We start from the raw sequence: 25,912 nt of genomic DNA, 5'->3' as shown, positions 1-25,912 counted from the left end.
AACAAAACAAACAGAAAAGCACAAAGGATAACACAAAGGGAAACTTCAAACAACAAATAAACTCCAGTAAGCCGGAGTGGAAGGCTAAGGATTCAGTTGCAACATTGTAGCACATATAACAAGATTGCTTACAACACTGTAATGTTAAGAGACCAGGCAGAGATCAAGTGCCCGACCTGGTAACATCCTAACAGTAAGGAATTGGTAGCCGAGAGCACATCCCCTGGGGATCTGGTTATTGAAAAGCTGATGAACCCCACAGTAAAATACTATGCAGCCATCTAGAAAGATGAGCTATGTCTCACCATTTCCCAAATCTACTATTGGGTAAGGAAGGTGCATGTATATTTTCTTCTATGTAAAGTGGAAGAGAAATCACAAAAATCTGTTGTAACTGCTCAGAAGCTTCAGAAAGACACCTGAAAACCTAGTAGAAGGAGCGGGGTGCACTGGGAGGTGGATGGCAGCATGGAGGGGGTAGTAGGGCTTCTCTTTGTAGTTTGACATAGCTTGAACATCTCTAGATAGAGTTATCAGCTCGTCAGAAATGTAATAACTAAAAAAAGATCAAACTTGAGTTAGGAATGGAGAGCCTCTCAGGAAACAGCAGTTGCAAATGTTCTGTTCTGAGCGTGTGCAGCAAACATTTGAGACTCCATCATCTTCCTGGACAAGTCTGGGACTTTGAACCACCTCCATTTGGTTCTTTTCCCTGTCACAGGGGAAGAGTCCTTGTGGGGCTAGTTCCGCATCCTCCAGGCAGCTGGGATAGGCATTTGGCAGCTTCCTGTAGGCCAAGCTGATGTTTCAGCACAGGTGTGCTGTCTCTTTCCCACTGCAATCTGGAGACCCAAGCCCTCGTTAATGAAGTGCTTTCAGGAGAACGATGGCTCTCCTCAATGTTCACTTCCAACGGTGGTAGACGTTTCTAGAGAAGTCAGTGACCCCATGCTCAGTCCAGAAAGTGGCCTGAGATGTCTTAATCCTTCTGGTCGCTGCCAGGACTTTCCCAATCACCATCCCCCACTTTGTCACCAAATAGATTTTGTTGAGTAATGCCTCTTCTGAACAGGGCTGCAGGTCAGGGTAGAGCCCTTGCTGGGACTGCAAAAGGCCCAGGGTCTGTAACCAGCATTTCGTAAGTCAGTGAATAAAAAACAAACCTCAGCCTTTCTGTGAGGTCACCTAAAGCCCTAGATGAGGTCCCATGGGCTCCTCTGCTCAGCATAGGGGCTTCTCAGCACAGTTGCCAGGGGCTTACACCTCCTAGAGCAGAGCCTGGGCTGCTCCTGCTGGGTCTCTAGGTCTTGGTTCTTTTCTCTGCTCTTATAGCCTACCCCTTAGTCCTTCTCCCTCCACTGTCTCTCTCCTCCCCCCCCCCAGCTTTCTCTATTATTCCTTCTGCCCCTCCATCTTTCTGTCCCTACCATAGTGTTGCCTGTCCACCCCCTTGCCCCAGATCTCTTTTAGCTCCCTGGTGTGCCCTCCTGACTGTGGTCTCCAGTTCTACCAGGCCCCCACAGAGCAGTCTGCAGCAGAGAGGACTGGTCCTCCACTTCCCTGGAACTAAGGGCAGGCCAGCCCTGAAGACAGTGGCCAGTGCAGGCACTGGGCCCAGATGGAGGTATACTCAGGGTTTTCCAAGCATCTGTCCTGAGTACCATGATGCTTTAGGGACAAGGGGCTGCGTTTTCACATTGCAATGGGCCTGTCCACAACTCAGCTGGCTGTGTGGAGTTTGTCACCTTTCTAGAGGAAGTTCACCCCACTTGAGACAGATGAAGAGCCAGATGCAGCTACCTCTTGCTCACCTAATGCCAGGGGTCTAACTAGACTCTTCTTCATTATGTAGATGAGTTAAACTTAGGTTCAGTGAGGTCAACTTACTCGCCTAAGGGCCCACAGTTTGTGGGTTAGGTGGGATAAAGCTGATTCTGAGCGGTGGGGATTTGGTAGCACCTGCTAGGCTGGTCAGAGGAGCCAGAGAGGTCGTCTGCTCTCCTGTGAGCCACGGTCTGCTCATTACAACTAGAGCTGAGAGACAAGTGGAAGCTATTTCTGTGCAGAGTCAACCACCATGAGGGTCCTGGGCATCTCCTGACCAGTGTGTGTCCACCTTGGTGAGCAGCTCTCCCAGACTTAGTTTCCTTCTCTCTCAGGTGTGGTTCTTGGGTTATCACTGGATCATAATGACACAGGATGAAAACTTGGCTGGAAACTGAGGCTAGAGAGACCCAACCTGGGCACTGTGGGAAGGAACAGTGTGGGCACAGGGATAACAGGTGTAACTCGGGACTATCTGTGGCAGGCAGGGATGCTACCTGGAAGCCCCAAGTCTTGTTGAGTTCGTATGATAAACCATATTAGTAAACAAGGTGTGTGGGGATCACAGAGTTGGCCCAGGCCTGTTCCCCACCAGAGCAGAGACTCAGTAGTGTTCCTTGGGAATAATATAGAAATGTCTTTCAGTTTTCAGCCACATATATCCCCGCTGGATTAAACAGTTAACCTTCCCTGGTACACCCAGGGGAAATGGCTTGGCTGAGTTGCTGTTTATAACCCTGTTACCAACTCCGCATGGCCAGTCTCTCCTGAAGTACCCCAGGCTGGGTGTGGCTAGGTCCCCAGGAACCCTGTCCCATAGCCCAGCAGGGATCCGTCTCACTGTGGTTTGGACTGCTCAGAGCCAGGACCATGTGACCTGGAAGCTGTCATCTCCTCCCCACCAGGAGCCTGGGAGCAGTTCCTGCATAGTCTGGTCTGGTCTGGTCTGGTCTGGTCTGGTCTGGTCTGGTCTGTTTCCTTCTCAGTCAGTCCTGGCTTGAGGTCTCTTCCTTCCAGGTCCCTTCCTCCTTTCACTTTTACTTGTAATTTATGTTCCTTGGATACAAAGTTTCCCTTTGACCTCTCACCCTCTTCTGGACCAAAGCAGCACTTAAGCAAACAGACAAATGGATAAACCTATCACACCCACCCGGCACCTCACCCTCACCCTGCATCCCGAGGGCTCAGGGTGGGCCAGCTGGCCGGGGGTTAGGAAAAGGATGCTGAGAAAGCACTGGCTGAGGTCAAAAGGGGGGAAGTGGGCACTGCCAGGACAGGAAAGTGGCCAGGCGTTCTGGGCGGCTCCAGGGGCCTAAACCAGGGCACTCAAGTTCAGTTAGTAAACAGAGAAGAGCTCTCAACCACTCAGAGATCTTCCTAGAAGTTCTGCTGACTGGGGACTCAAACTCTTCGCCCAGCTCCAGAGCACCTCTCTGCAAACTACTGGCCAAAGGGCATGTGTGTTGAACTGACAAAGGTGGGGTGACCCACAGGCACATTCCTCATTCAGAGACACTGAATCCCCTGCCCTAAGATACCCTTCAGCTCTTGCAAGGGACAGGTGATGCAATGTTCTCTGTGTGTGAGGTTCACGAGGTCCTAAGTACACCCGGTCTGCAAATGTGGGCCTGGGGTCCTGTGACCCAGAATCACAGTTACTGAAGGTCAGGATATAGCTAGATAAAGCTTCTCTCTCTCTCTCTCTCTCTCTCTCTCTCTCTCTCTCTCTCTCTCTCTCTCTGTGTGTGTGTGTGTGTGTGTACTCTTTTTTGAGACATGATCCTTCCCCAGAAGGCAAGGATTACAGGCTTGGACTACCAAGTACGGTTTATGAGGTGCTGTAGATAGGGTCCAGGGATTCGTGCATGGCTGACAAACACTCTGACAGCCGAACTGCACCCAGCCCTGGGTCAGATTTACTGCCATCAAATGAGGCTAAAGCTCATGACACTGAACCTGGTGACCATCTCCTTCCCCAACATGAGGTGGCAGGCTTTCACCCCCAAACTCTCTGACAAGTACTCTTGAATTTTCTTTGGTCCCCAGCCAGCATCTTGTCCTCTGATGGCGGCAGGGCAGGGCAAAGGGACCATTTCCTTGGCTAGACCCCTCCCAGGTCCAAGTATGGACTTTGCCTTGGAAGAGGTAACAGAGTGGCGGTGGTGTGGGCAGTGGTGGGGCAGACTGCCCCTGTCCCTCCTCCCCAGAGCCTGGGAACAGGGTGGGACCTCACACTCCGCCATCCTGGCAGCATTGACAGCTCATTCATCACTGCCTGGGCCAAGGCCATGGAATTCTCACGGGTTCGACGGTAGCTGGGTGCCTGGGGCAGGTCAGAGCCCTGGTCCTCTCGAATTCCCCCGGGCTGATAGGTTCCTGCAGCCCCCTGCTTGCCTTGGAGTGTGTCTGGAGACAGTTTTGTGAAGAGATGGGTAAGTGGGGGGTCACTAGAAGTTCCTGAGGTACTGGAGGCCTGCTTCGATGGCAGACAGACCAGGGCCAGTCTGGGAACAGGGCAGCAACCAACAGATGAGCCATAGACAGTGGCTAGTGGATGAGAGGATCCCCGAAAATGACAGGGCAGCAGACCCAGAAAAGAGAGAAGGATGAAAACCCAGAGCAGATTGACTTTGTCAACCGGGATCAGACTTCAGGGAGCCTAGTGAAAGGAGGTTTATCCCCAGTGTATTTAAGCCTAGTGTAATTTGAAGGGAAAACTGTTTCCTGGTGTAATGCAGTCCCCAGTGCACAAGGAAACATAATTGCATTGAAATTCAACTCAGGGTAGTTAGTGTCATTTCTTCCAAGAAGATGGGTTGTAGAAATGCACTTCCTGTACTAGCTTAAGGGCCTAAGAGTCCAGCCTGGGCTCCATCATGCAGACAGCATATAGGCTGTTTGGAGTGTTATGGCCCAGCCCAACAGATAACATCGATTACCAGCTCTTTATCACTTCCAGCTCCCAGCTTCCTGGATGGAAGAACAGGTTTTTCATCTTTCCTATTGGAAAGGCAATCCTGTGGGCTCCACATTCCTGGCTTCTCAGGAGACCTGTAGCCTCCAGGACCTTCAAGCTATGCTCCCAGCAAGTGGACAGGTGTTGTCACGGACAGTAGGTCCTAAGAGTCAGGCTGCCCGCATCCCAGTCCCACTGCTGGCCCTTCTTGGAGCTGTGGTCTTGGGCTGAAGCCATTTCTACTCAGTGCCTCAGTTTCCCCTCCAGCCTCCTCTCTTCTAGTGGCAGATCCCGTGTCATCCCCACAGGTAGGAAAGATAGACCATGCCCTCTGTTTGCAAGCATCCATGGCTCCTTACCGCCTGCTTGATACAGCCTCAGGTCTTTTGGGGGTGTTGCAGGTGTCTCCTGCCATCTCCCCTCACTTTTACCACATGTTATCAGGCCTCTGTGACCTGTACACAGCACCCCCCACCCCCCCACACCGGGATACTGTCTTCATCCATCTGGCAAGCGATTTACATCCTCCCTCCAGAGATCAAATGTCATCTCCCCCAGAAGCTTCACCTTGTCCCCAGCCTCCAGCCCCTTGTTCTGTGCAGAGCCAGGATTGACAGTGACCAGCTGGGACAGACATTTTTTCAGATCCCCACGCCTCCCTATGACAGAGGAAGGCAGGCATGACTCCATTCGTCTTCCCTACCCTCCCTTGCTCTTCCTTGCACTGTGGCAATGATGCAGAGCACATGGCATCGTAAATCGCAGCTGACTTAGTGGCCCCAAATTGAAGAACAACAGTAAGGAGTCCAGGCTTCGGCCGGCTCCACCCTGATAGCAGAGGCCAGAGATGGCTTTTGGCCGGAGGTTTGGACTTAGGGCAATATCTTATGACCCTGACCATCTGTCTCTGAGATTAGGGACTGGGCCATCTCATCCCACAACACCTGGACGGGAGGGTGGCAGCTGGGAGTGTGGTGCTCACTGGGAGTATTTTCCTAGAAAAGATGGATGCACACCTTCCCCCCCATCCCCCCCCCCGGAGGAAACTGGCAGATGCACACAGGGATGCTGGTCCCACTCCTGCCTCAGGATCTTTGCACTTCCTATTCCCACTTCCCAGAATGCACTGCTACCACATGACTGCCTATCCCTGAGCGCATGTCTCCACTCAGACGTTAGCCCCTCAGAGTGGCTTCCCTGAACGTGCTGCCTGAGGCAGCATTAGACCCTGTGTTCCTCCTCTTAGTGTGTTCACCAGCATCTCAACAGCCGCCGCTGCTCCTACTTAAATGTGCAGCGTGTCTGTGGTGCTTCCTGGAGGCCAGGCTTGCTTCTGAAACATTCAGCACAACTTCATCCTCATGGACATCCTGAGAGTCAGGGGCTTCCATCGCTCTTAGTTTTCAAGTATAGGACCTGAGGCTCAGAGAGAAGTGGGGCTTGCCCTGGTGACACAGCAGAATGGGGCCTCTGAGGTGTTTACTCTGCCTTGCATTGTCTCAGGTGTCTGTCACCCACACTCCCTCCCATGGGTAACCACATTCTATTCTGCACTCTGCCGTATTGTCTCAGCATCCAGGTTTGGCCTGGCCCACACGTGCTTGGTTAGTGTTTTCTGGAAGGGAGAAAGGAGCAGGGGGTTCGGGAAGGAGAACTGTTGGTCCTCAGAACCTAGTCCAAGGTCAAGGTCACCTAGCTGGAAGTGTCTCCATCTTCTGGAGGCTTGAGCCTATCTGGATGAGGCTCACCCTGGCCCCCAGGAGGACATCTGTGGGCATAGGAAGTGACCCTTTCCTGGCAGAGATGCCAAATGGAGCTTTGCCCTTTGCCATCACCATCTGGGATCCTTCCAAGTCCACTTTCTGCCATGAAGGAGCCAGGGGGTCTCTGGAGCATGGTGGGTGGTGGTCACTTTTGAGCAGCCCCCGACAAGGACTCCTAGTGTGTGCTTTGACCAGACTGCTCAGACAGACTGGCAAGGACTGGGTGGGGAGTAGACCCTGGACCCTAAAGCACTGAGCTCCCAAGGAGCTGGCTGGAAATGTGCGGCAGCTGACCCATGGGTGACAAATCAAAGCTACACAATGCTGGGACAGGGAAGTTCCTTCCCACTGTCCACAGCCCAGTGATAGAGGTAAAGACCCCATGGCTCAGAGATATGAAGCAACTTGTTCCCCGTCACACAGCCCACCCAAAAGGGCTGGGGGCTGAAATGCTTCAGATTCCTCGGAAACTCAGGGGACGAGCCAACCAGAGGGTGGGAGCACCCACAGATCCAAGAAAGGTCAGCTTGTGTGAGCCTCAGTTTTTCAACTGTGGAGTGGAGGTGAGGAGCTAGTGGTGTCTCCGGAGAGCCGCCGCCCGGCTCTTGTCCTTAAGCGAGCAGTATGAAAGGGGAAACTGAGTCACAGGTTCAGGATGGGTCACCTGGCCAGCCTCCCCTTGTACCCATGGAGGGCAGACTAGCAGCACAGTGGCCCGATCTGTGGTCTGTGCGCTGACTTTCTACTGTGCTCTCTCATGAGTGTTTCCTGCCCCGCCCATGGGCACCCTCCGAGGAATGGTGAACACAGACCCCATTTACACAGTCAGTTCAGAGAGCAGAGGTGGCTAGTCCACGTTAGGGGTACAGAGAGCCTCTGGCCAGCTCCCCATTACAGACTCCTGTCCATTCCTGCAGCTAGGAATGCCTGAACAAATTTACCTTGAACGTCCGTCAGTGGCCTAAAGACCTTGTAGCTTCAGAGGATTCCCCAGGGATCCCTTTCTCTGCATGCCCACATTTCGTGCAAAAATTTTTATTATTTATCTCACAAGTGATTAACTCAGTGTTCAGAGAGGCAAAGTAACTTGCCTAGGATCACACAGCAGGGAGTGAAAGCTGTCTTTTCAAGAGCCATACCACTAAGCTGGGAATAGACGCTTGGCCCAAATATAGTATCAAGCTGGACAAGCGCCTATGAAATCATTGAGACTCCGAGGAGTCAGGCATATTTGTGGGTTTTTATTTTTATTTTATTTTATTTTTTTTATTTTTTTTGAGCCAGCGTCTTGCTAGGCAGCCTACACTCTACCACACCCAGCTAAGTTATTTCTAAGGACATTTACTAAGTGAGTCCAAGGATGGAAAATCCTAAGCACCAGCTGCAGCTGGAAAGTAGCCACAGGCATGGCCACCATCCCACAGCCTGATGGTGCTAGATGCTCACGGGGTCTCTCAGTGTCCCAGCACTTAGTAGGCATACAATAAAATAGACCCAGCAGGGCCACTGTTATTCGTATTGAATCTTGGTGTCCTGGGTGCCAGTGTCTCTCCAGAGGGTGACCCAGGGGTCTTGAACACATCCAAGTGGGCTCTGATATGAGCTAAGGAGGAGCCCGGCCTGGAGGCTCACCCTCCTTGTCTCCTGAGGGTGGGTGTGGAAGCAGCGTCTGTCAGCTGCCCTCTCCAGCCCATCGCTGGCGGGGGTTGTGTCTCTTGCTGAAGGCCTGGATTTAGCAAACCCAGGGCTACAGAAGCACCTCTCCAGGGGCACCAAGGTCCCCTCAGCTCTTAACAGTGCATCCAGTGTAGGCCATAGGCTGGATCCTACTGTAGGAGAGGCCGATGCCATCGTGAGCAGCCCCCGTGAGTGCCCCATGCTTTTCAGTAACACCGTGGGAAGGCTTTTATTTAGATGGGCTAGGGGGACGTGTCTCACTAGGTCATTCTTAGCTAGTCTGGAGCTCACTATATAGCCCCAGATTGACCTTAAACATGTGATGATCCTCCTGCCTCTGCCTCTTGAGCTGGGATTACAGCTGCGCACCCCCCATGCCTAGCAGGGAAAACTCTTGAGGATTACTTCTGGGACACCCTGAGGGTATGACGGGACCAGACGGCAGTGGGTCAAAGACCCAGCACTCTAAGAAAAGCTACTGGGCTTCTAGAGTGAGTCACGGATACTCTAGGAGGAGAAGCAGACAGTGGTGTGGGTGTTTGGGGACTCTCCCTCCATTTGTGTCCCACCAGACACAAGAGGTGTCCTGGGGTCTGCCGCCCCTCTAGGTGTGTGGGCTTCTTCTGCCGATCCTCAGAGTCCTGGGCTCAGACACAGTGCCCTCCAAGCAGAGAACACACTTGGGGGGGGGGGGTGTTAGTCTTCTTGGTGACTCAGAGGGAGCTAGGCGCGGGGGCGTGGGACCAGGGAGGAAACTCTCTCCCGACTGAGCTAATTCTGTCTGGGGCTGGCAGCCAGGCCTGCAGCTGGAACATCTGTGTGGTTTCCAGACACCTGGGGCCCCATGGGCTGCAGCCCCCTATGTGATTCTAGAACCATCCTCTTTAGCTGGGAGGCCCCATCTCTGCTCTGAGTGAATGACACTAACCCTCAAAGTCCTCCCAGTCTGGAAGGAAATGCTGGTGAGCTCATGCTGATCACATGACCTCTCTGAACCTGTGTGTGCAAATCTATGATACAGGGACAAGGCATCTCACGGAAGCATAACATGTGTGAGCTCCAGGCCCTAGGCTCTGAGGTACAGCGCACATAGGATGGTCCAACTCTCCCTGTTCTTTGGCTTACAGAAGGCCACTCACCCTCCCTGGACCTCAGCTTCCACCCCAGGACATACTCTGCGGGACTTCTCAGGTCCTAAAAGCCCTCTGGAGATTGAGAGAACCACAGAAGTGGCCTAGCCATCACCCAGCTGGACTGTCAGCTGGAGCAGTGGGGGAAGGGGACGGAGCCAGATCAAACAAACAGGCCTTTTGGAAATGAGGAACACTGGGGAAGGGTTTTAAGTTCCCCCCTGGGCTCTTACCCTCATGGCCACGCCCACTGCCCTGATAAGGCCCATGTGATTGTTCTGAGGCTGCTGGACAGGCCTGCATCTACTGAGGTGAGAGGAGAGAGAGAGAGAGAGAGAGAGAGAGAGAGAGAGAGAGAAGAGCAGCTGCTGGGAGGACCAGGTGCTTGCAAAGGTGAGAGATGTAGGTGAAGGGCCATCATGGCTGGGACAGGGAGGGGGATTAGAGAGAAAGAGACAAAAAGAGGCAGAGAGAGAGAGAGAGAGAGAGAGAGAGAGAGAGAGAGAGAGAGAGGCTGAGATCCAGAAGCCAGCAGGAGGGACAGGCAGGGGATAGGACCCCGTGTGGCTTAGGGGTACAGAAGGGACAGAAGCAGAGCCAAAGACAGACAGACATCCACTGTTCAGATGTCTCCTGCACCATCCTCTGCCCATGGGGGTGGGGGACACAGGCCAATGAGGGGCAGCAACAGAGGCGGACCCTGTCTCCACAGGCAGCACAGGCTTGTCCTGCCTCTCACCAGGTAAGACGTGGGTGACCTTGGGCGAGCTTCCCGCCCCAGCCTCCCGTGCCTCTCCAGTGAGGTGGGGACCATTACATGGGTTGAGGATGGAAAAGGCGTGTCCCATCTGCCTGTGCCTAGGACTATGCCAGGGTCTACGCCAGTTTCAGAGAGTTGCTCCCCCACCCCCATGCATCTTTGAAAGATGGGGAACAAGTGAGCCCATTCCAGAAGGCATGTCTGTAATGGGTGACCGGAGGCGTCCCTCACACAGCCACTCACTAGAGGCAGAGGGGCTAGAGGGAACCACAGGACAGTGAACAGTATCCATCCTAGAGAGGTCCCTCTAAGGCAACAGACAAAGGGTCTTGGTGTGTCTTAGGGAGGTGCTGGGTGAAGGCGCCTGCCGGCCACCTGTCCATTCCCTCCCAAGGCCAAGTGGCCAGTTTGATGCACCTTTCTTGGAGGAGCTTGCTGTGTGAGCCTGGACACATAGTTTCTCTGAATCTCAGCCGCCTCTTTGTAACAGTGTGTGGGAGGGTGGCTAGAACGGAGCAAGAATGTGGGCCTGTTAGTTTAATAAGGAGGAAGGTGATGACATCTGCCTGGGGGCTTTGTTCTCTGTAGCTGGTAGAACCAGCTGTGGGATGTGGGCAGGAGCAGTCGTCTACCCCCGGGGCCCACTTGGTCCTGCAAGTGTTGGCTTGCTGAGGACCTTCTGATGTGGGGACACTGACCAGTGACCTCCCATTGAACTGTCACTATTCCTTATATTGGGTCACCCCAGCCTGGCAGAGAAGGCTGTTAGTGGGTGGCCCTAAGGGGGGCTTGCTAGCATAGCTTGGTTGTGGAGCCAGTGACTCAGATGTCATGTCATCTAGCTGTGAACCCTAGGCAAGAATTTAGGGTGTTTGTTTGCTCTCGTGAGATTTTTGTTTGTTTTTGTTTTTTCCTCAATAAAGAGATGAGGAAGACAATATCCTTCTGCCTTCGTACCCATGCCTATTGCCTGCAGCCTCGGCTCTGGCCTGAGTGCTCCTCCCTGAGTGCTCCCCCTGTGAGTGCTCCTCAAATGCTCCTCCCACTCAAGTGCTTCCCTCTGAGTGCTCTTCCCAGAGTCCTCCTCTCCCAAGTGCTCCCCCGAGTGTTCATCTTTGAGTGGTCATCCCCAAGTACTCCTCCCCGAGCAGTCAGTCTTCCCTGAGTAGTCCTCTGTGAGTGCTTCTCCCAGACTGTTCCTCCCCACGCTCCTCCCATGCAGCTGGTCCAGTGTGGGTCTGTAGGTCTCAGGGTCCCTGCTGTGTACTGCTTCTTTGCATGAGTTTTCCATGTACAGCAGGCTATGTGGGGCTCCGTGCACAACAGCCCCTCACGGTGGCTCAATATCCCAGGGTGGGGACCTGGCTCCCCCTTTATCCCTCCCCTTCTCCCATGATGGGCATTCAGGATCTCCAGCACCCAGCCTCTGGCAGAGGCACTTATGTCCCACCTCAGAACCGTGACTATTTTTAAGCACTAGTCTCCCCATGGAGTCTTTCTTACTCCCAGCACCTAGGACCTGGGGCTCTGTGGGAGGACTAGGTAGAGAGCATGTAGAATGCTGGCAGCCAGAAGGACAGGGAGTGGACATATACAACCTTCTGGGGCATGGAGAGTGGCCTGCCTTGTTTCCACAGAGTAGAATGTCACACTGTGGGTGTGACTGAACCCAGGTCACCCTTTGGATGATGTCACACCTGGCCTCCTCTGCCTCCCAGCCCTTCTATTTCTCTCCCCTACCCAACTTTCCCAGACTGCTTGGCAGCCATCCCTGCGTGTAGGAATCCTCCTCACTCACTCAAGTGTTTGCTTGTGAGGGAGACTTGCTTCCCATAGTGCAGGTGTACTCCGTGCGTGCCAGGTTCTGGAGGGCTGCCTGGCCGTTCTCCCAGGAGCTTTCACTGGTCACCTCAGCAACTAAACTCCTGAGGCCTCTCGAGCTCCGGAGAGCTCACCACAGCATGCCTGTGTGTCCTGTTCCTTGCTCGTCAGCTTGCGTGTGTGTGTGTGTGTGTGTGTGTGTGTGTGTGTGTGTGTGTTTTAGGAATGCCACCTGTTCCCACCCCGGGACTACTTTCCTGTCGGGGTTGCCATCTCTCTTTGGATTATCCCAGGGTTTCTTAGCCATTCCAAATGGCTGTTCCTCTTTGGTTCTTCTGATCATGCGCATGAACCGTGCCCATAGTCACTTCCTATTGCTGGGAACCTCCCATTGCTGGAAGCAACTTGAAAAGGGTCTACTTCAGCTCATGCTTTGGGGGTGGGCATATGCGTGGCATCCGGGGCTTCCTTGGAGGCGGTGGAGGCTTGAGGGAGAACCTGGGCCCACAGAGCCTCCTAGCTCTCAACATGTGACCCGGGAAAGGATCCAAATTAAATATGAGAAGCCTGGCTGCTACTGAACAGTGATACTTCTGCAATCTTGTACATAGAGGCGCAAAAGCATCACACGCCAGGCACAGGTGGGCGGCCACACGGACATCCCTGGAGCCTCCGACCCTGCTCTTTAAAGTGGCAGTGGACACCTCATTCCCTGCAGAGTTCCACGGGACAGATGGCACTGCTGACTGGCCAGACACTCATTTAGAAAGTGCACAACGGTAAAGGGGTACATTTACTGAGTACCTGCTGTGTGCCGGGTCAGAGCAGGGCTTATGGGGATGGAGCCTGCATTAGGCAGTAGACTTGTGCCTGTGGTGGCTTTGGGTGAGCAGTGATGGGGTACGGTCAGTAACAGGAAGGGCCCGGGAACTAGAGACAATGACAGGAAAGAGGTAAGGGAAGGAAAATCTGGGACTTTTCACTGTGGTAAGAACTATCTCTACCAGTGAAGAATTTACAATGAGCCGTTAGCAGAATGCTCCACGGGGCCTTCCAGAGCTTCTCTCTGTAACTGGGGATGGGCATATTCATGCCAAGAGCTACAAGGCCTGCAAAACACTGCATGCAGTATCGACCTGAGCTTTCTGTATGCTGGGCACGCCCTGGGCCAACAGACACCACTATTTAGCTGTTGATTTACAAGGGCTTACTTGATTTAACAGGTCGCAGTCTATCACTGACAGAAGTCAGGGCAGGGCTCAAGTAGAAACCACAGAGGGCACTGCTTGCTGTCTCACAGGCCCATGCTTAGCTAGCTGGCCTAGGACCACTGGCAAGGGGATGGTGCCGCCCACAGTGGGCTGCCCCAGCCAATCTGACCTGGACAATCTGTCAGTTTCCCTCAGCTGAGACTCCCTCCTCAGATGACTCGTTCTTAGTTACAGCTTGAGTAGGCTGTTGTCCTCACCCAGGCTGAACCTCAGATCAGAGCAGACACTAATGTGATTAACCATTAAGGATACGAGATTTCTACGGCTTGTGGATACGAGGCCAGCAGGATGCTGAAGTGTGGTACCAATGTGTTATTATGACACTTCTGTCATCCAGACCAACCTAAAGTCTCAAAGGCGTCTGTTCATCTACCTGATTGTTCACCTGGCTATTCATTCACTAGACGATGCAGTGTCTACATCAGAGCTGTGTGCGGTGCACCATGGGAGGAATGGGAGAGCTTCATGGGATGCCCTCGGGCTGTGAGGCTGTCTTAAATAGTCATAAAAAGGGACAAGAAGTGACGCCTAGATTCGTTCACTCCAGGAACACAGGGCTGTGACATAGAATCCACCTCTCCGAGGTCACCACGCAAAGAGGACGCTCCCACGCATCCACGCGATGGTTGCTTGATCGAATTAGGAAGACGGAATAGATCAGAAGGAACACTGGTTGGTGTCCAGGGTTCTCTGAACGACCTGAGGGGGCAAAGCAGAAGCAGAGCCCATTGTCCTCAGGGTACCAGCTCTCTGCACATTTTATAAGGCAGCCATAGTCTTCTGTTTCTACAGGACAACAGGCCCCGCCCGCCTGTGTGAGCAGGCTATCGTGGGAAGTTCTGATGTTTATCTCCGAAGGGTGAAAACAATAGGAAATTGTTTCCTGAAGCTCTCTCTGGGTGACAGAAGCCAGGGTTCAAGGGGTCAGATGCAGTCCACTCAGGGAGTCTCCTCCTGCTCTTTCTCCAGTGGCCCCAGGTGGCCATGTGACCTCACCTTCTAATACCAAATTGTCACTTCTTTCTCTCTGTCTCTGTCTGTCTTTGTCTCTGACCCTGTTTCCCCCTTCCCCTTTCCCCTCTCTCCCTCCTTCTGTCTCTCTCCCCCCTCTGTGTGTCTGTCTTGTCTCTGTCCTCTCTCTCTCCCTCTCTCTCTCCCCCTCTCTCTCTCCCTCTCTCTTTCTCCTTCTCTTTTCTCTTCCTTCCTCTCTCCTTCTCCCTGTCTCCCTCTCCCTTTCTCCCTCTCCCCGTCTCTCTCCCCCCCTCTCCGTCTCCCCGTCCCCGTCTCCCCTTCTCCCCTTCCCCCTCCCCTCCCCTCTCCCTCTCTCTCCCTCTCTCTCCCTCTCTGAAAAGCTTTGCAATGGAACTCTTGCCAGCTCTGACTGTGTGGATGACAGGCCTAGGCCACCTACCTTCTCTTTCTCTGTCACCTCATTTAGGACCCATTCTAATCAGGATAGTCTTACCATACTTACTTTGCAAAGACCCTTCCACCTCCCCCGTCCCCCAGTAGCTCCGATTTTCGGACTCCAGGGGACACACTTCTCTGAGAGAGCAGGCATCATTGCAACCGCTGTTGGGGAAGACCATCTGTAAGGATGCTTGAACCTGCCCTGAATTCAGGGATGCTTTTGAACTTGTAGAGGAAATATTACTTTGCATCATGGTGGATGCTGCCAGTACTGGCTTTGGTCTAAAACGGTGTTCTATACCTAACATCTCAACAGGTTCTGTGTCACAATTGGAGGCCTCTGGTCTCAGGGGCCTTGGCTTGGTTTTTCTAGGTTTTCCTCATGAAGCTCACTGGGATTGACACGAACTAGAAGGGGCCTTGGTCAGATAGATGCATGCAGGGTATCTGGGGCCTCAGAGAGGTCTAGGGACTGCTGCACTGTCCCCGATGTAGCAGCTATTTGGTCTTAGCAGGGTCCAGGTCCTGATAAATCCCAGCAGGAGTGGGTGTTGCCATCTTCCCATCTTCCTGAATGTACCACTGAGGCCCAGGCAGGGGCATTGACTTCAGAGACCTCCCACATGGATGCCCTTGACTGCACCCTCTTCCTTGAGTCTGTGTCTTTCCTAAGAGATCCACAGGACTGTCCCAGGGAAAAGACAGTGTAAGGTTTTGTGGAGCAGGCAGGCCATTGTAGGCTTCTGTGTCAGATGGGTGGGAGCTTGGAGACTCTGGCAGCCTTGGGCAGGCAGGATAATTCTCCCTGTCCCTGGGCTTTGAGGGGAACTGAGGACAGGAGAGGCAGGCTCCCATGCTGGCTTCATCTGCGACCCCATGTGTGTTCCTGACCTCAGCCAGATGGCTCTGGAAACTGGGGAGGGCGAGCTCCCTGGCTGGGAGGGGCAGGGCTCATAAAAGTGGGGCAAGAGGGAATGTCTTAGACACTGTTCTGTAACTGCAAAGAGACACCATGACCATGGCAACTCTTACAAAAGAAAACATTTAATTGGACGCTTGCTTACCATTTCAGAGGGTCAGTCCATCATTGTCATGGACGGGAGCATGGCTGAATGCAGTTAGGTGCCGGGACAGTAACTGAGAGACACATCCCTATCCATGGTCAGAGAGACTCTGAGCTTGATATGGGCTTTTGAAACCAGAGCCCAAGGATACAGGGACACACTCCCTCCAACAAGGCCACATCTTTTTTTTTTTTTTTTTTTTTTTTTTTGTGGTTTTTCGAGACAGGGTTTCTCTGTGTAGCCCTGGCTGTCCTGGAACTCACTCTGTAGACCAGGCTGGCCTCAAACACAGAAATCCGCCTGCCTCTGCCTCCCAAGTGCTGGGATTAAAGGCGTGCACCACCACTGGAGGCAAGGCCACACCTCTTAATCCTTTCAAATTAGTGCCACTCCCTGGTGACTAAGCTTTCAAATGTAGGAGCCCCTGGGGGGTTGTTCTTATAGAAACCAGCACAAGGAGGGTGTCTAGTTAGAGGGGAGGGCACCCTGGGGCACCAGGAAGGTTGTGGCAGACTCAAAATAGTATGCTCTGTGTTCTACAGCCGAGGGTCGGAGTGATCTGGGCACGAGGAAGCAGTCACTGGCTGAGCACGGCCTGAGTTGTGCTCCGCCACCTTCACAGTGGAGCAACCGTGGTATTGCCCCTGAAGATGGGGGAGCCTGGCAGCTAACGGGGATAACGGGGTTTAGTCCAGCACCTGGGTGACTGCATAACTCAGCCATTGTCTATCACAAGGAACTGAAACCGGTACCGAGTAGGATTAGATACTCGAGGACCCACCGTGGAAAACTGCAGAACCACGGAGTTATGGGAGCCATTGCTGGGTCCTGCAAACATGACCTCGAGCTTTCTTGTGGCCACATGAAAAGAGGGAGAGATGAGATTCAGATCATAGATTATCGAGATAGAAGGAAGTAACGGTTCCTCAAGGGGAGCCATGTTGCTCTCAACCACAGTTTCCTCAAGGGGGTTTCTCCGAGGGTGCCTTCTAGTGCGACTGGAGACCCGTCTTACAGCTTCGCAGGGATTGCTTTCATGGATCGCTGGTTACAGGGTCCTTAAGGGGGCAATGAAGGGACCCCTGGGAAGGAGGCTCAGAGAGGGCACATTTGTGGGGTCAGGACAAGGGAGAGCTGAGCTCTTGGGATGCAAGGCTAAAGCTTGGAGGCTTGGAGAGGTGGGACTGGGGGCTGTCCACTCTTCAGAGGAGTGGGGGGTTTATGAGCCTTTCCTTTGAGTCCTGGGGGGTCAGTCTATGCTCACACCAGCTGTGTGGCTACAGGCAAGAGGCTTCACCTCTCTGAGCCTGTTTTCTCATTCACCACGTGGGGACAACTGAACACTGCAGAGGCGTGTCTAGCACGGAGCAGCACTCTGGCCTGGGCTAGCTACATGTGTAGACATGGGATGCGTATAGGGTCCCATGTCTCTACTCCATGAGCATCCTGGGGGGGGGGGCGTGAGGAATGTGAGGGACAGGGATATTATATCTCTTTGGAGTTGGCAGAGGCCAGGCATCCATTGTGATCACAGTGTTCCAGGCAATAGGAGGGAGGTGCTTGTCATGACTGACAGAACCTGGGAGTCAGGAACTGCCAGCCCTATGCCCATGTCCTGGCCCTGGACCCAAGCAGGAGGCAGATGGTCTGGGACATGCCATTCCTCAGGCATCCCTGGCTGGCCGTTCCCCATCTGCCTTGACAAAGGCCACTGGAGGGGTTGGGAAGGTCAGTTACAGCACAGTGTGCCAGGCCAGTTCCCAGCAGAACCAGTCCTCCTTTTTGATGGATTTTCCTATCCCCTGGACCTGACCAGCCATAGATGAAGAGAATTTGGGGAAGCTGGTTATGATGACAGATACCCACAATCCCAGCAGTCGGAGGCAGGGGATCACTAGTTTGAAGACCACCTGACCTAAAAAATAAGATTTCCTCTTTCCCAAAACAAACAAACAAACAAACAAACACCAAGTAGAAAAGACAAGCAAAATTTTTAAAAAGGAAAAATAAAGAAAAGATGAGATAAAGAGAGACAGAGAGAGAGAGAGAGACACACACACAGAGAACCTATTTGGTTTGAAACTGCTTGTGCTCTGAGCACGTGTGGCCTTTTCTTGTCATTTCTTGTCACAACATTCTACTGAGACTATGCTCACGGCGTGTCCATGACACTAGACATTAAACTGAATCCCCAGGAAAGTGAAAGTATCCAGCAGGATGCATGTGGTTTTATATGCAGATATACTGTTTTAGAAATGGATGCTAGGATTTGAGTATTCAGGAGGCCTGTGGGAGCCAGTCCCTACTTCACATTAGATGTTAGTCCATGCAGACTCTTACAGGAAAGGACCTGGCACCCCTTTCTCTTCACATCCACTTATAGACAAGGCAGCTGAGGTGACTCCCTCCAGATCCCCAGGAAGACAGAGAGGCTCCCCCACCTCCCCGGAGGGCTAGGAGCAGGGAGGCAAAGGCTAACACCATCACAGGAACCTACTCTGCTGGCCCTGGTGCAGCCTCTGACCCGGTTACTCTCAGCCCAGCCTACAAACCAGACATGACATCATCTGGGTCATCTTCCTATGGCCAACAGTGAGCGTCTCTGAATTCTCTGTGCCACGGTGGGGACAATGGGTTGAGCTCCCTCCCTCCTCTCTCAGCCTTCACATCCTGGTTCCTGCGTGGCCTTTACCAGCTCAGAGGTCCTTTGTCCCAGAAAACTGGATGCCAGCCCTTTTTACTTCTTGTGATATCTGGGGCTTACCCTGGCCCAGCACTATCTCTCTGTCTATGCATCTGATTCCACTGTGGGGAGAAACCCCATATCCTGGGACCATGGACACACACACATACACACATATATATACACATACATACACACATACATACATATATATATATATACACACATATATACATACAGACACACATACATTCACACACATACATACATACGCATATACACATACATACATATACACACATACACACATATATACACACATACACACATACATATACACACATATACATACATACATACACATACACATACTTACATACATACACACACATATAAACACATACATATGTACACACACATACACACACACACACACACACACAAACACACACACACACATGGCAGCTGTCCTGAAGTTCCATGGCATGGCAGTTAGACCCTGGGCTCTGCTGGCTTCTGATGGCTTTCTTGCCCATCTGTGAGCTTGGTCAGGGCCTTCTGCTCCCCAAGCCACATGGTAGCCCTTGCAGGGTTAAAGGGGGGGGCACTAGAGAAGCTGGGGAGATGGTTCCCTCAGTTCAGAGCTTGCTCTACCATCATGAGGACTGCGTTCAATCCCCAGACCAACAGCAACAAAGAGATAAGAGATTGAGGAAGAAGTCTGTGTCCTCCACAAGAGTGCTTAGATACATGCTTACACACATGCTACCCACAGCTTCCATGTACATACACAGGTGCTTACAGACATGCTTACACACACGCTACCCACAGCTTCCACGTACATACACACGTGCTTACAGACATGCTTACACACACGCTTACCCACAGCTTCCATGTACATACACATGTGCTTACAGACAGACATGCTTACACACACGCTACCCACAGCTTCCACGTACATACACACGTGCTTACAGACATGCTTACACACACATGTACTACACAGATGCTTGCACACATGCATACACACTTGTTTACAGACATGCTTGCATACATGTGTACACATGTATGCACACATATGTTCACACATGCTCACACAGGTGTACACACTTGCTTACACACATGCTTACCCATCCATGCACACATATGAACACACATGTAGTGGGGCCTTTGTGAGCATCCATACACCCACACTTTGTAGACTGGGAGCCTATACCAAGGGCTCAACCCAGTCCCTGAACACATAAGAGTTGAAATTGGCACCTCATATTGTCATGGACAGTAAGTCTTCCTCAACATTAAGGCCTCTCTCTTTCCCTCCCTCTCTCCTTCCTTCTCTCCCCTCCCCCAGCACTAGGGATGTGAATCCACAGGTACCACGTGAGCCCCCGTCCATCGCACTGCATCCCTGCTCCGTCTGTCCATTCTACCCTCTTCATCCCTTGTGTACCCTTGGACTAGGCTCTCACTCTGTGCAAACCCACATCTGTGTCTCTTGATCTCAGAGCCCCAGTGAAAAGTGGCTTTCACTTAACAGAAGGGCTTTCCTGTAATGAGAGTTGAGCCCAGGCCTCAGAGGAGCAGCCCCAGACGCAGGGCGACTGGCTGGTAACACGGGAGGCTTTGGTTGGCAGTCTCACTGGGGTTAATACTATGGGTTTCACTCCTAAGAATTGATAGCTTTCTGTGTGCATTTGTGTCAAGCTAAGTGTCCTGTGTCCTGATGTCCACTGCTCTCTAACACATGGACACATTCTGGGATCTGAATGTGCCTGTTTTCTCAGCGGGGAGCCCAAAACTCAGAGAAGTCATATGCCCCAGAAGTGCACAGCTTGCAGGTGACAACTCTGAACCCTGCACCCAACCCACTGCCTCAGGTACCTCCAAGTTCACAAACTCTCAAGACACAGCACGGAAACCCAGCAGGGTTATTATAGGACCGGTTCAGGACCAGCGTGGCAGTTTGCCTTGCAAACCCTTGGGGGCTGTGTGGGTCACTATCCCCACATAAGGTCACCAGGATAGGGAGGTCTGTGTCTAATTCAAGGTGACCAGCAGGCCCAAAGAAGGCTTTGTAAGCCTCAGTTTTTACACTTTTTTTTAAGGCAGTCTTGCCTATGTAGCCCAGGTTTGCCTCAAACACTCATCATCCTCCTGCCTCAGCCTCCCCAGGTGCCAGAATTATAAACATGAACCATTTTATTCTTCACATTTCTATTTTTCCAAGTATATATGTATGTATGTATGTTTATATGTATGTATGTATGCATGCATGTATGTATGTTTGTATATATGTATGTGTTTATATGTTTGTATGTATGTATGTATGTTTGTATGTATATTTGTATGTATGTATGTTTGTATTATGTATGTATGTTTGTATATATATGTGTTTATATGTTTGTATGTATGTATGTTTGTATGTATCTATGTATGTTTGTATGTATGTATGTTTGTATTATGCATGTATGTTTGTATGTATGTATGTTTATATGTATGTATCTATGTATGTATGTTTGTATGTATGTATCTATGTATGTATGTTTGTATGTATGTATGTATATGTATGTATGTATGTTTGTATGTATGTATTTACTCATTTGTTTGTTTGGCACATGTGTGCAGGCATGAACGTGCCCATGTTCATGTATGGAGGTCAGAGGACAAATCCTGAAGACCCGTTTCCCTTCCACCGTGTGGGTCCCCAGGATGGAACTCAGGTTGCCAGCCTCGGCAGCAAGTGTCTTTACCCGCTGAGCCATCTCACTGGCCCAGTTACCATTCATAAGCAAGAGCAGCAATGCATGCTGGGAAGAGGCTCTGGGAAGACTAGATGGTGTGGAGGGATGTGTCGTAGGTGCCTGGCAGATGCTGAGTGACTGTTCCACCTTCTCGCCTCCCACTGCCTGCTGGGTTAGTGTTGGCAAGGGCCCACAGAACCCCCCACAATCTGCACAGCCTCTGCTCTGCATCCCCAGACTTTAGTCCCTTACGCCAGTGCTGAGGATCTGGGTAGAGCCAGTTGGTTCTAGGTTCAAAGCCACGCTTCCCAGCAGGGAAACCTTGAGTGAGTGGCTCTCACTTCTCCTAGTTGTGTCGTCCTCGGACTCTGAGACTACCTCCTACCTTGTCTTTTCTCTCTGCAGGTACTTCCAGCCACGCACAGTGACCGACCAGCTGAGGACCCGTCTGAGGACCCACACTGGAGTTCTGCTCTGTAACGGTGAACAGTGAAGGTCTCCAAAGGTAGGGACTCTCCAAAGAGGACTAGTGGCCATCAGCGGGGTGGGGTCAGGGGAGGATGCTAGGATGGCGGTCCCCGGGGCTTTGGACATGTGAGTGGAACCACAGTCACAACAACAGGCTTCCTTCTCCACTCATGTAGAGTTGGCGTGATAGTTCATACCCTAAGGGGACATTGAATGACTATTGGCCTCCCACACAGAGTATATGAGAGGGAAGGAAGGGTCCTTAAGAGGCAGGTGAGACTCAGGTTGGAACCTTGTCTTTTCCTGCGGTTGCTGCAGAGGGCGATATCACTTTCCTCATTTAGCTTTGAATCAATCATTGTTCTATTGCTTTAATGAAACACTATGACCAAGGCAACTCATAAAAGAAAGCGTTTAGCTGGGCTCACAGTTCAGAAGGTTAGGGGCTATACCAGTGGGGCAAAGGCACAGTTCAGCAGGTAGCAGAACACTGGCTGAGTATTCACGTCTCACTAGCAGGAGGCAGAGACAGCACCTGACTCCAGGGACACACCTCCTCCAATAAGGCCACACCTCCGAAACCTTCCCAAACGGTTCCACCAAATGGAGACCCAGTCTTCAAACATATGAGCCCATGGGGGCCGTTCTCACTCAAACCACTTTAATAGCGCCTGCCTTGCAAGATGGCTACAGATGTTTGTAAAAGAAACAAAGAAGTATTTCAGCACCTAGGAGGCCGAGAAAAATGGATCTCTAAGTTCAAGGCTAGCCTGGTCTATATAGTGAGTTCCAGGTCAACTGGGGCTTCATAGTGGGACCCTATCTCAAAAGGAGGGAGGGGAGAGGAAGAGGAGGAGGAAGAGGAGCAGGAGGAGGGGCAGCAGAAGGAGGAGGAAGAATAGGAGGAGAAGCAGGAGGAGGGGGAGCAGAAGGAGGAGGATCAGGAAAAGGAGGAGGAGCAGGAGGAGGAGCAGGTGGAGAAGGAGCAGAGAAGGAGGAGGAAGAAGAGGAGTGAGGCTGAGGAGATGGATAGATGAACTAATAAACTTCATGTTTAGTGAGAGACATGTCTTCTCTGATGTTGCCCTCTGCCCTCCACATGCACTTGCCTCAGTGAGCCTATGTTCGTGCACATACATACACACGTGTACATGCACATATACATATACAAACAAACAGGCATACAGATGCAGAATAAAGGAAAGAAGTTGCAAAGGGGGAGGTGGTTGATTTAACGACATTGACCTTGCTCAGGTGAGGAGGAAGTCTCAGCGCCAGGCAACGCCTCAGCACCTGTCCACGGAGGTCTTTAGCCTGTGACCCTGTCATCCCTTGCAGAGATGGAGCACGAGGCTTACAATGACTCCAGCATCTACGATGATGAATACTCTGATGGCTTTGGCTACATTATGGACATGGAGGAGGTGGTTCCGCAGGAGGCCAAGGTGGCCCCGGTCTTCCTGGTGGTGATCTACAGTCTGGTGTGCTTCCTCGGGATCCTAGGCAACGGCCTGGTGATTATCATCGCCACCTTCAAGATGAAGAAGACGGTGAACACCGTGTGGTTTGTCAACCTGGCAGTGGCCGACTTCCTGTTCAACGTCTTCTTGCCGATCCACATCACCTACGCCGCTAAGGACTACCACTGGGTGTTCGGGAAGGCCATGTGCAAGATTAGTAACTTTTTGCTCAGCCACAACATGTACACCAGCGTCTTCCTGCTGACCGTCATCAGCTTCGACCGCTGCATCTCCGTGCTGCTTCCGGTCTGGTCCCAGAACCACCGCAGCGTCCGTCTGGCCTACATGACCTGCGCGGCCGTCTGGGTCCTGGCTTTCTTCTTGAGTTCCCCATCTCTTGTCTTTCGGGACACAACCGACGTGCAGGGGAAGATAACCTGCTTCAACAACTTCAGCTTGGCCGCGGCTGAGTCTTCCCCACATCCCACCCACTCGAGAATAGTTTCTGCGGGGTACAGCAGACACGCGGCGGTCACCATCACCCGCTTCCTCTGCGGCTTCCTGATCCCCGTCTTCGTCATCACAGCCTGTTACCTCACCATCGTCTTCAAGCTGCAGCGCAACCGCCTGGCCAAGACCAAGAAGCCCTTCAAGATCATCGTCACCATCATCATCACCTTCTTCCTCTGCTGGTGCCCCTACCACACCCTCTACCTGCTGGAGCTCCACCACACAGCCGTGCCCAGCTCTGTCTTCAGCCTGGGACTGCCTCTGGCCACCGCCATTGCCATCGCCAACAGCTGCATGAACCCCATTCTGTATGTCTTCATGGGCCACGACTTCAAAAAATTCAAGGTGGCCCTTTTCTCCCGCCTGGTCAACGCACTGAGTGAGGACACGGGACCCTCCTCCTACCCCAGTCACAGGAGCTTCACCAAGATGTCCTCGTTCAATGAGAAGGCTTCGGTGAATGAGAAGATCAGTACCCTCTGAACCTTACCTGGGAATGTCCCTGCGGGCGCCACAGCCCAGGGACGCCCAGGGACTTGTCTCCTGAAGTGGGAGACACGCCAGAAGCCTTCCGGTATGCTCCAGCGCCCACTACGTTTCACACAAGGCGGCTCATGTTTTGAGTGGGGTTCCCAAGTGCGGATACTCTTCCAGCAAAATGGCAGGCAAGCAACCTGAGCCTCTGCAGCAGGTGTAGGGGATGGCGGACTTTGACTGACTCAGAAAAGGGAGAGTCTCTGAAGCCAAGACCTGAGGTGTGAGCAACATACGGGCCAACATACACGATTTCACTGTGGGGATTTTACCCAAACATGCTGCATAATCTCTGGCGTGGGTGAGGAAGTCACTGAGATCCCATTGTAGACCTGTTATGGCAACATGACAGTCAAGCCAGCAAAGCTGCCCACCCTTGCCCCGCACCCCCCCCCCCCGTCATCCTCCAAGATCTTGACTTTGGCTTTCAGAAGAATGAGGAGGACCAGGACCTGAGGGGCTTCACAGGACCTTACAAGGGCAACACAGGGCTCTCTCTGTGTGTGCGTGTGTGTCTGTGTGCATGTGTATGTCTGTGTGCATTCGTGTGTGTGTACACATGTGTGCATGTGTGTGTGTACATGTGTGTGTGCATGTGTGTGTGTATGCACGTGTATGTGTATGTACGTGTGCATGTGCGTGTGCATATGTGTGTGTGTGTGTGTGTGTGTGTGGTGAAGAGGTGGAGACAGAGAGCAGAGAACCCCGAAGGATGTGGGTATAGGATATCTCACACCATCATGCCACAGGAAGATGGAACTATAGCAGTGGGTGCTTGGGGGTTCAGGTGGTGGCAGTTCTCTGCTTCAGTGTGTAAACTCACCTAGCACTGAACCCTGAGGCTGGGTTGGGGCCTCTTCACAGAAGCCTTCATCCTACCCCCATCTCAGGGTCTCTTCTTCCCTAATCCCCTCCACGCTGGCTGGGAGGGCTTAGAATGCCCTGGAGACTGGTATAGAATGGAGTTTTGGGATTCCATCTTCAGAGCAGCTTCCAAAGGCTGTGAAGCTGACCAGTTCATCTGACTCCTCCTTGGACACACTTCCCAGGTGTGGCATTACAGCCCCATGGGCAGCCCGGGATCAAGCTTTCCTACCCTGGCAGGGAAGTGACTCACCCAACCCGACACGTACCGTTCATCAGTAATAAAGACCCGAGCCCAACTCTGCCGTGCTGACGTCATTCCCTCACCGAGGTCGAGGCAGCTTGCATTCATTCAACATGTTCCATGCATGTTAAGCATTTCACATGTACCTTCTTATTTATTCTTCACAGAAACCTGAGTTAGGTCCTTGGACACATGAGGAAGCAGAGGCTCAGAGAGGTTAAGCAACTGGCCCAAGGGGACCCCATTAGATGTTGGCAGAGACTGGATTTGGACCCCGGTTGGCATGGCTCAGAGGCAGATGAAGAGTAGGGGGGAGCTAATGGGTTTGGGGTTTCAGCCATAAATACTAGTTTTTCAGTGGATCTGTGTGAACATCTTAATAGTCTTTATGAAGTTTTGCATGTTGCTTGCAGAGCAATCCAAGGGCTTAATCCCCAGCCTCAGCCTCCTGGCTCCCATCACACACACCCTGAAATCTGCTGGGCAAGCAGAGGGAAGAGCATGGTAGGTCAGCCTCTCTGGTCCAAGGCCTTCTGTCTCCAAGTGTTCTCTCTTCTCTTCCAAGTCACTTTTCCACTGGGGCGTAACACACAGATGCATGTCCTCCGGCCCAGCCAGTTCCCAAATTTTAGACTGCTGGGAGTCACACTTCATTAGGGGACAGACTGTTCCTCCCTGGTTAGGTCTTAAGATGAGGCAGTTCTGAACTGGTTCAAGCTGGAACCTCTGGCT

The 25,912-nt window shown here is 52.2% G+C and overlaps 1 protein-coding gene across 7 annotated transcripts in view; it reads left to right on the top strand.

Moving 5' to 3' along the window:
* The window catches only part of Cmklr1 (chemerin chemokine-like receptor 1), a 39,292-nt gene extending 14,057 nt beyond the window's left edge, over positions 1-25,235 (top strand). For 2 of the 7 annotated variants that reach the window (XM_076922433.1, XM_076922434.1), the window contains exons 2-3: positions 21,506-21,605; positions 22,823-25,235. In XM_076922433.1, coding sequence (XP_076778548.1) covers positions 22,909-24,021 — 1,113 coding nt within the window. In that variant the 5' untranslated portion in view covers positions 21,506-21,605; positions 22,823-22,908 and the 3' untranslated portion in view covers positions 24,022-25,235. Of the gene's footprint in view, positions 1-9,641; positions 10,093-21,505; positions 21,606-22,822 lie in introns of those variants that run through there. The other 5 variants (XM_076922429.1, XM_076922430.1, XM_076922431.1 and 2 more) reach the window with 4 other exon arrangements.
* Positions 25,236-25,912: the final 677 nt, after the last annotated feature.

The sequence above is a fragment of the Arvicanthis niloticus genome, chromosome 24 (genome assembly GCF_011762505.2).
Source record: "Arvicanthis niloticus isolate mArvNil1 chromosome 24, mArvNil1.pat.X, whole genome shotgun sequence".
In the NCBI taxonomy this organism is placed as follows: Eukaryota; Metazoa; Chordata; class Mammalia; order Rodentia; family Muridae; genus Arvicanthis; species Arvicanthis niloticus.
Note: the sequence above shows the minus strand (reverse complement) of the source record. Positions and strands in the feature narration are given on the sequence as shown.